The sequence below is a fragment of the Pediculus humanus genome, genomic scaffold (assembly GCF_000006295.1).
Source record: "Pediculus humanus corporis 1103172108315 genomic scaffold, whole genome shotgun sequence".
Taxonomy (NCBI): domain Eukaryota; kingdom Metazoa; phylum Arthropoda; class Insecta; order Psocodea; family Pediculidae; genus Pediculus; species Pediculus humanus.
In genome coordinates this window covers 110,546-121,231 of record NW_002987884.1, presented here as the reverse complement: position 1 = coordinate 121,231, position 10,686 = coordinate 110,546, and the positions used below count along the sequence as shown (strand labels likewise).

Below are 10,686 nucleotides of genomic sequence, written 5' to 3'. Positions count from 1 at the left end.
AGAGGGAGAGAGTGAGTGAGTGAGAAAGGGAGAGAGTGAGTGAGAGAGAGAGAGAGAGGGAGAGAGAAGGGGGAAAAAGTAATTGATATTGATTATTACATGTGGTAAATGTACAATTTACATACGTTTTATTATCGTTTATTCCGATTGTTTTGATTTTTCCCATTTTCTTTTTCGAAGAGAATGACGTCACTAAAATTAATTTTTCTTTTTTCTTTCCTTTCTTTTTTCCTTTTAAACAGTTTTTAAATTATTTATCTGATGCAATAAGCGAACGTGCATTAAATTTATGCAACGCAATAACATGCCGATTAATAAATAAATAAATAAATAAATTCGATTATTTTTTTTTTATAAAACTAAATTAGTCGACGATTAATTTAATGTTGTGACTAAACAAAGGATTCTAAAAATAAAATTAAAAAATTATTAAATAAAACAAAAACAGCAACTACAACAACAACAACAACAACAACAGCAACAACTACGTAAATAATCAACAACAATAATAATAATTAAAATAATAAAAAGCATATAAATTTTTTCTCGTGCTCCAAAACAAAACTACACAAGCTACAAAAAAAGCGTTAAAAAAACGAACAACAACAAAAAAACCGTTAAAAAGAACCGGAAGTAACAATTTTCAAAAAAAAAATTAAAGTTTACAATTTCCGGCGTACAACAACAAAAAAAAAAGAACCAAAAAAAAATTCCGAAAAATATTTGAAAACAAAAACAAAAAAAAATTATAATCGCAATTTTTAATTATTAATGTTAATAATAATAATAATAATAATAATAATAGTAAAATGTTTGAAAATAAAACTTTTAACATTCATCAACAACAACAACAACAACAACAACAATAAAAAAAACAAAAACAACAACAACAGCTAAAAATTAAAATGATGATACTAGTAATAATAATAATGATAAAACAATTAAAAACTTTTTTAAAAAAAAAAAAAAAAAGAAAAAAACCGCGAAATAAATTTAAAATTTTAATTTTATTATCACCATTCGTATTATCGTGACACAAATTATACACGACGAAAAAATAATAATAATAATAATAATAATAATAATAAAGCCAACGGCCATAGCGTGCTGGTCACACCGGTTCCCGTACGATCACCGAAGTTAAGCAGCATCGGGCGTGGTGCAAACTTGGATGGGTGACCGTTTGAGAACGCCACGTGCTGTTGGCTTAAAAAGAGCAAAAAAAATGAGAACAAGACAAAGTAAGAACCAAAAACAAATCTTGTTCTACTGTCGACCTGAGGCAGCTCGACGAGAACGTGAATTTCACTGCTTCTGACCCTGGCCACTCCAAAGATGTTAGTCACCGGAGCCCAGGTCAGGAGACAAATCGTTCCCATCGAATAAAGATGGACTCAGGAAGACCTTCAAGAATTGATGTGGTGCTATCTTATAATAAGTGGCACCACCGAAATTCGAGTATTTGTCCCTAAGGAATCGGGTAGAAACCTCGGATAAATACTTAAAAAACTCCGACAAGTAGCCTTGTCGTGTTTAATGGTGGATAATAATAATAATAATAATAATAATAATAATAAATAAATAAAACAAAAATAAATAAAAACAAAAATAAAACAAAAACAAAAATAAAACATAATTTATATATATATATATATGTATATTATCATACTAAAAAATGAATAGATAGCAGTAGATAGATTAGATAGATAGATAGATAGATAGATAAATTAATAAATTAATAAATAAAATAAATAAATAAATAAAAACTATTTCAAAAAATATATAAATTCTTACGCAAATCAGAAAAAAAAAGTAAATAAATAAATAATTTTTTATACAAAATGATAGACTGAATGAATGAATGAATGAATTCAATCAATCAATCAGTGAAAACGATGGTACATCAATAAGTTTATCATCATTATTTGTTATTAAGCGTTTTAGTTTATTTTTAAAAATTTAAAAACGTGGTTGGTTACACGTTGCGCGTGATTATTTACGTTTATGCGAATTCTCGTCAATATTTATATTTATTAAAAATAATAATAATAATAATAATAATAATAATAATAATAATAATAATAATAATAATAATAATAATAATAGCAGCAGTAATGATAATAATACTTTAATATTATTTATTTTTTAAACTAATTCGAAAAAATAATTCGAAAAAAAAAAAAAAAAAAAAATTTATATAGTTAAAATTACATTAGGATGTATATAAAGCTTCGAAAAAAAAAAGATAATAATAACAATAATAATAATAATAAATAATAATAATAAATAATAATAATAATAAAGATGAAGAATATAAAATAAATAATTTTTTTTTTTCCTTTTTTTTTTTTTTAAAATCTTAAATAAGTTTATGCGTTGTTGACTAGAGATGTGAAGTTTGCGTCGCTAGTTCGTAAAAAAGAACGTATGCTTCGCCGGATACTACGCTTCTGCTTGACAGGCTCGAAACTCTGTAGAGAGAAAGAGAAAGAGAGAGAGATAGAAAAAGAGAGAGAGAAAAAAAAAAATGAATACGATCGTTTCGTTCGAACGGATATATATGAAATTTGGGAAACTTTCTGGTACCCACCCCTCCCCCGCCGGTCGAAGGATTATTTTCGAATGATGGTGGGTGGAGAGGAGGAGGAGGCAGGGGCAAGAGGAAAAAGGATTAGTTTCGACGAAACGACAAGTGTTTTGGTTTCAATAATACCTAGAATCGTTATACTCGTGCCAATTTCCTGAATACGGATGCTTGCAATAAGCCGTGTAGTGACCGCCATAGGCCGTACCCGAATGGTTACTGATTGCGTATAAATTATAAGTGCATCCTTGACCTTTATTTGCTGCGTATGGACTAAGATCCAAGTTGGTGAGTGGAAAATCGACGGTTATCGAAAGTTTTCCTCTGTATCTTTCCGTGGGCGAAAACCTTTTCAAATCTGTTTTTGTTTTTGTTTTTCAAGTTAAGAAAAAATTTATAACACGTGCGTGTCGTTGGGAAAAAAAAAAAAAAACAATTAACCGTAGCAAACGTGCCCCCTCCCCCCCTTACCCCCTCTACGATCCATCAAATAAACTTAAAAAGGATACGTAAAACTAAAATTTTTGGAAATTTCTGTATAGAAAAACTTTTTGTGCATTTTCTCCTCGTTTCGCACTTTGAACACGTTGGCTTTTCCTCCCCGTCCAAAACTTCCTCTTTCGTGAATGCGTCCAAACAAGATTGCAACTTGGGTTGACCCGTTCTGCTCGGCACGGGCAATGACAAGTCCCAAAACGGATCGAACGTGACAGAGCAATGACCGCAAACCGTGCACTGAAGCGTGGATTTCAACTGACCGACAAATATATCCACGACCTTGGAATCGTCCATTCGAAGATATCTTTTCCATGCTTCCGTCGCCTTTTGATTGTCACTGAAAAAAAAAAATATATACACACCCATACTCCTCTCGTCATCGTCATTCGATAATTCAACTCAACCGGAAGTGAAGTGAAGTGAGAAAAGAGAAACAAAATCACGACAAGACAACCAACCAACCGACCTTAATGAATCATCAATATCCGTTAATATTTGCTGCGGTTTAACCGTCACCCTGTTCACGTCTTCGTGTAAACCTTCCAGAAGGTATCTCAAAAATTCCTGAGCGTCCTGTTGAGCGTAACCCATAAACCTCGGTGCGAATTTTTGAATTTGCGATTTAAAATTTGTCGTGTTTATTATTTTATCCTCGGCATTGGGCGCCCAAAGTTCTTGAATGACGTTCGAAAAAGCTAATAAATAGTACAAAAAAAAATAAACCAAATTATTACTTAATCGCATCGTCTGCTTATAATATTTCGGAACCTTAAAATCAAAAAAAAAAAAAAAAAAAACCCCTGAATACCTTTGATCAATGAGCCTTTCATTGCCGATATGGTGAAATTAATATCCGTCATGTATTCCTCATGGAGCAAATATTCCAAAAGAGGTTTCGTGTTGCTAAGACATTGAAGAACGGAATTCATAAAACACTGGAATGATAAAAAAAAAAACAAATCGACAGGTACACGTGACAGACAACCTAACCGTACCTAACCATCCGTATTCTTTCTCGAGTTAAAAAAAAAAAAGAAAGAAACAAAAGTAAACTTACGGTGTTGCCAATATTTTTAAGACCATTGAGGCCTCCTTTTTCCGTCGAGGAAACGTTGCGATTTTTTCCTGCACTCGATCTTGGCGAATTTCCCGACAGTCCCAAATTATCCTACGGGAAAAAAAGGGAAACGTAAATAAATCAATGCGAATATTAAAAACGCGAATGAAAAAAAAAAAAAAAAAAAAAAAATCTTAGAAAAATTAACCGAGTCGTAATAATAATAATAATAATAATAATAATAATAATAACTTTTATAATTTTTCTTCTCTTTTTAATTTTTTCTCGTTCACATTTTAAAAAATTTATTGTATGTAAATAATAATAATAATAATAATAACAACAACCATTTGCAATTTTTGTTTTTAAAACATTTTTTTTTTTTTTTTTAAAAGAATTTTTGAACGGAAAAAGTTTCTCTTTCCCGAGGGTTTTTCCTTTTTCCTCTTTTTTTTTTTTTTTTTTTTTGTTTTTCCCCCCCGAAAATTGTCGTCGGGGAACCTTTCAAATACCGATTTAAACGTTTCGAACCTTTCTTATTCCCCTTTTACCAAAAAAGGGGGGAAAAAATAATACGACGACAACCACGACAACGACAAGCAACAAACAACGCGTCCGTATGAAATCTTCTTTTTCCCCCTATTTTCCTTCCTGCCACTGCTCGCTCACGCCGTGTTTTTGTCCAACAACAACAAGAAAAAATGGAGACTTTTCCGAAGAATACTATACCTTCCATCTTTCAAAAAAAAAAAAATAGAAAGAAAGAAAGAAAGATGAAATAGATTTTCGAGTCTATCTCTTTCTCTTTCCTTATCCGTGCCCTGTAAAATCTTGGCACTCGTCTACAATTATTATTATATTATGAGAAAAAGTAAAACAAAAAAAAAAAAAAAAAAAAAAAAAAATTTAAGCAGCGTTAATGTGACGCCATCGCACACACATTCTTCTGCCACGTTTTTTTTTTTTTTTTTTTTTTTTTTTTTCCAATTGCAAAACAATCATGTTATAATCTATTGTTTTAGCAAATTAAACAAACAATCTTTCGCTCGTAATTTATTATATATATAACAACATGTGAATGAAAATGATAGCGAAATGAATTGTGAGAATGAGAATGAGAATGAAAATGAGAATGAAAAAAAAAAAATTCAATCGGATTGAATAATGGTGAAATTTTTTCTTTTTTTTCCACGTGAAAGTGATTGGCTTTTCCGACGTATTCTTTTATTTAATATTAAAGCGTTTATTAGCAGCAGCAGCAGCAGTGGCACAAACAAAACAAACCAACAGTCAAAGCTTTTTTTTTTTTTTCTGTTTTCTGTTTTTTAAAACTAAAAAGTTTATTAATCCCTCGGGATCTCATCGAGTTAAACATGCACGCGTGACACTCATTAATTAAACACTTAAATAAAATTTTTTTTCTTATTGTTATAAACGACAGGAAACCTGCCGCCGCCGCCGCCGCCGCCGCGTTTGATTCAACTTTCCGCCATTATTTTATTATCATTATCATTTTTTACGATACGATTTAAAAACGAGGGGGGGAAACAAAAAAGAAAAAGTACCTTTTCAGGTATCACTTGACGATATGCATCTCCTACCGGAAAATTTTTCCTACACTTTTCTCCCGACTCTTTCGCGATTCGACGCGAATCACATTTTCCGATATTGAAAACTGCCAAAGTACCCACGGCAAACGATAAAAGGGATGCGAGTAGTAAAATAACCCATAGAGATTGCACGAATCGACGCAACAGGTACGCCGTGACGTTTTTATCGTTATACGAACTCGAACTTTGAAAAGAGAAAATCATTTCAGGTTCGAAAATGAATAATAAACCCATTTGTTTCTCTCTCTCTCTCTCTCTTTCTATCCCACCCCACCCCCGGTTTTAAAAAGAGATAAATTCTTCGACACTTTTTGATAATCCGACCAATTTTTAAGAAAAAAAAAAAACTAAAAATTAATTTTATTTAGGCCATTTTGATTTGGCAAAAAATATCTCGCGCGAACCGTTTTTTTTTTTTTTAAATGACGTCACTCGCGAAAAAAAAAAGAAACCGTCACACGTTTTTTGACGTCGGAACAAAAATAAATATTTGAACCGATTTAAATTTTTCATTTCTTTTTCAGAAATGAACGTTATATGAACGCAGAAAAAAATGGCGACGACATTCTACGATTCGACAAACGACAATATTCAACGGTTTTTTTTTTTTTTTTTTTTTTTTTTCATGCAAGTAAACCTGGTTTTCTGTCAGGCAAAGACGTTTTTGCCCCCTCCCTTCCCCTTCCCTCCTCCCTCCCTCCCTTTGTTTTCTTCGCGACTGCAAAAAACCAGGTTTTTAATTAATTGTAGGTTAAACCTATTTTTCACATGAATCAATTGTGAATGATTCAAAGCAGACGATTTTTTTTCACGGATCACACGTGTTTGTGTTCGTGTGATCATCGATGCTTTTTACAACACGTGTTTTTTTTTTTCCGTTGAATAAAAAATAGGTTTAATCTACAAGGAATACTTATTTAAAAAAAAAAAAAAGCCACAAAAAAAAAAAAACAAAACCAAAGACTTACCACCACCCTATCGTTGAAGGAATGCGGATTCGAATTATGACTCGTGCTTGCTTGTCCAGGGAATGATTTACTGTTTGAATTTGTGGACACGTCCTGTTTTTCCCACATGGGCATTTCTTTGGCGAGTATCACGCCCTCCGCATTTTCCTCTTTCCTCAAGGACTTAACATCTTTGGTAATGAGTTCTTCCATCAATTTCTTATTCAATTCTCTTTCTCTTATGTTCAACGAATTTTTATCTTCTTTCGGACTCGGACTTGCTTTCATTTCGACATTTTCAAACGTTTCCTCGTCTTTAACCAAATGTTTCAATATTTCTTTCGTCGTCGTCGTCGTCGTCGTCGTCGTCATCGTCGTCGATGGGGATGGGGATGGAGAACCTTTTGCCACTTTTTCCAATTTGACCGATTTCGTGACCCCGGATGATTTTTCAACCGTTTTCCTCATCGGCGATTCCGTTTGTTGTTTGTCTCTCATTTCGTCCTTGATTTTTTTACCCTCGATTTCGAAAGGCGACATTGCATTTTGCTCGATCCTTCTCAACTCGATCACTTTCGTGTGATTTTCGAAATCTTTCGACTTGATCTCCGGACTTTTTTTTATTTTCGACAATGAATGGAGTATGTCGTTGTCCAAATCCATTTGCTTCGACAACGTTTGTTCGATTTTCGTCAGCAATTTTTCACCTTTGACTTTGGGTGAAATTTTCAAATCGTTTCTGTTTTCGATACCGAGTTTCGAATTGATGCAAGCGTTCCTCGCATCCCGTTTGATTTCCATAACATTCGAAGATGACGTGCTTTCCATCGATTTTTTATCTACGTCTCCGGAATCGCTGTCGGCAGAAGGAATGGCCGGGAGTTTGACGAGACTGGAAAAAGTCCCCTGTTTTTTCTCGGGAGATAAATTTACATTTTTTTTAAGTTCTGGAGAACTTTTTTTTTTAAAATTACTATTCACGACTTCTCCATTTGCATCGGAAGATTTTCGCAAAACGGAATTGCTATGCACGTTTTTAACAGAGCTGGGAATGGGTTTTAAAACTGTTCTCCGTAGGGTCTGTGGGGAAGAAAAAGGAATATTTAAGTCAGAATTGTTGCTCTCGACGATTTCCGGCATTTCGTCATCGTCGGCAAAATTATCAACGACAACTTTTTTATTCTTACAACTTCGATCTAAGTACTGAATCTGACCAAAATTATGTACACCTAAAATGACCCCGTTACTTATCGAGGCCTTGGATTCATCCTGACTAGATTTCCGGGAGATGTCGAAACCTCCCTTCAATGTGGTAACGTCCGTACCGTCAAATTTCTTACGAATTTCCTCAAACGTCAACGTTTTCTCATCGTTTTTAACGTTTTCTAAAAAAACCGAATTCTCATCCTCCTCATCCTCCTCCTCCTCCTTCTCCTCGTCCATTTCCCTACCGTTTACCCTCGTCAATTGACGACTCTTATTATCTACCTTACGGAAAAACTCATTATCGAAAATGGCCCTCGACATATTTTCACCGTAGCTCACGGACAATTTTTTATCCCATACCTCTGGTTTTCGAATATCTGTCGGTGAAGAAGAAGAAGAAGAACCACCCACGGCACTTGATGAGATTTTCCGTTCGAGACTTGAAACCGGGCTCAGGTTGTTATCGATGCTTTCGGATTTCGTCAGGCTGTCCTTTCTCTGAAGCCTCGAATTCAATCCCGATTTGGGAGGTTTCGATGACGAACTCAATTTCGACAATTCCAAATTCGAACTTCCGCAAAGTTTCCTATTGCTGCTATTCGATGATGAATATTTCGAATCGAGACTCGACGAATTCAAATATCTGTTGGGCGTTGACTCGTTGCGTAGCCTGAATGAATCCGCCGTCGTCTTCACGCCGTATTTTTCCAATGTGGCCGCCACATCGCTGTCCGTTTTACTTGACCTTCGGTAGGTAATTATATTATCGATTACGTCGGATCGTTCTTTATTTGTTATTCTGCTTGTCGTGTTGTGAAGTTCTGCTAACCTGGAGGAGTAAGACGTAGGCACTGAAGCACTCTGTCTAAAATTTACAAAAAAAAAAAAAAAAAAAAATTAATTTTACGGCAGAATGTAGTTTTTTTTCCCCCTAATTTTTCAGGGGTGCTATATTCGTATAACAAAACGAGAGCATGATCGAGGTTAGTACCCTTCTCACAAAAACAATTAAACATATTTAACTTTCCATTTTCCACTCGTGTGAATTTAATAACAAAAAAAAAAAAAAAAATTTGGGAAAACACACAAAAGATTAAATTGCATTTTAACGCAGGAAATGATACAACAACAACAATAACAAACGACGAAGGTGAATCAAATGAACTCCAAAAAAAAAAACCCAAGGATTTTTCTACATATTATTTATATTCGCGTTTACGTACAAAATTAAAATTTCCCTTCAACTTATTCCTCCATTACATTAAATAAAATTTTTTATTTTATTTAAAAAAAAAAAAATTAAAATAAGTCACGCCTAATTTCCGAAACGGAAACAAACGAATTACTTAAAACAAAATTATTTATTATTTTTAAAAAATTAAATCGACCATAAAGTAGGGCCTCCACAATTTTAATGACGAAACAAAAGAGAGAGAGAGAGAGAAAAACTTTGATGAAGGATCAACCCTTATTTTGTCTCTCTTCATTTGCGACAGAGAGAGATAGAGAGAGAGAGAGAGAGAGAGAGAGAGGGAAAACAAACAAATTTTTTAAAAAATATTCATTCTCATTTATTTATTTATTTTGTGAATACATGTGCTAAAAATTTTTTTTTTTTTCAAAATTCGAGAATCGAATAAAATTTATAAAAATAAATCCCACTTCCGAATTTCGTTTTCTTTTCCACAAATTTTTTTTCTTTCTATTTCCACTTCGACAATTCGTAGAAATGACGTTCGACGAATAAAAAATTTTAAAAATAAAATAATGATTTTTTTTTTAAAAAAAAAAGTCGCACGTCGACGACGACGACGGTGACGACAACAACGGTGACGGGGAATTCGCGTATAAATTTAAACCCTGTAATTTTAAATTATTATCTATAATTGATAATAATAATAATAATAATAATAATAATAATAATAATAATAATGTGAAGGCAAAATGAAAATAATGAAAAGAAAATCATCAACTCAATCGAAAAGATTCGAAAAAAAAAAAAAAAAAAATGGCGATTCTTATTATTATTTATTTATCTTGACCTTAAAACTCGTAATCATCAATTCGGTCGCGTAATTGTCGCGGACAGGATGATGGCGGAAATCAACGTAATAAAGTGATGACCATCGGGAGTGATGATGGGCACGACCGCGACAATCCACCACCACCCCACCGAAACATAAAAATATTATACAGATGCGACATGTTTGTTTGTCCTCCTCCTCCCCCCCACCCCGCATTTCGTTTAAACTGTTACAAGGTTTTATTCATTTGATCGTCCGCGTTAGGCCAAACAAAAAAAAAAAAAAAATTTCACGGTCAACAACAACTCATCCATCACCAAACCCAGATGATCGAAAAATAAAAAACACGGTTACCAACATTGATTTCTTACAACCCGGTCGTCGATATTTGTCATTGAAAATCATCATCATCATCATCATCATCATCATCATCATCATCATTATGATCATTAAATTCCCTCTCAAGGCAATGAGAAAAAACAAAAAAAAAAAAAAAAAAAAATCATGGTTCAATTATTTTTTTTTTTTTTAAATAATTATCCCCGAAAGAAACTCATACCTTGCAAAATCCGCGGGGGGGGGAATTTGGAGAGGAGGGGGGGAAAGAGGAGGTGAAATTTTTTTCAATTTTTATTTTTTTCTACGTCTTAAAAAAAAAAATCATAAAAAATAAAAATAAAAAAAATATTGGCATGAAATCATTAACGATCGATTTGATTTTTTTTTTTTTTCCTTCTTCTCAATTTCTATTTTTAGTTTT

General features: G+C 33.0%; 2 protein-coding genes across 2 annotated transcripts; both read right to left on the bottom strand.

The window, feature by feature from the left end:
• Nucleotides 1-2,383: 2,383 nt before the first annotated feature.
• Nucleotides 2,384-5,983, bottom strand: Phum_PHUM596050 (ubiquitin carboxyl-terminal hydrolase, putative; the record flags this gene model as incomplete). Its single annotated transcript, XM_002432582.1, has 7 exons — nucleotides 2,384-2,471; nucleotides 2,714-2,942; nucleotides 3,094-3,419; nucleotides 3,549-3,777; nucleotides 3,891-4,017; nucleotides 4,140-4,250; nucleotides 5,705-5,983. The coding sequence occupies 7 exons, from the start codon at nucleotides 5,981-5,983 to the stop codon at nucleotides 2,384-2,386; spliced, it is 1,389 nt and encodes a 462-aa protein (XP_002432627.1).
• Nucleotides 5,984-6,601: 618 nt separating this feature from the next.
• Phum_PHUM596040 (micronuclear linker histone polyprotein subunit, putative) lies at nucleotides 6,602-8,918 on the bottom strand (the record flags this gene model as incomplete). Its single annotated transcript, XM_002432581.1, has 5 exons — nucleotides 6,602-6,649; nucleotides 6,718-7,034; nucleotides 7,098-8,081; nucleotides 8,148-8,767; nucleotides 8,866-8,918. The coding sequence occupies 5 exons, from the start codon at nucleotides 8,916-8,918 to the stop codon at nucleotides 6,602-6,604; spliced, it is 2,022 nt and encodes a 673-aa protein (XP_002432626.1).
• Between the last annotated feature and the right edge of the window lie 1,768 nt (nucleotides 8,919-10,686).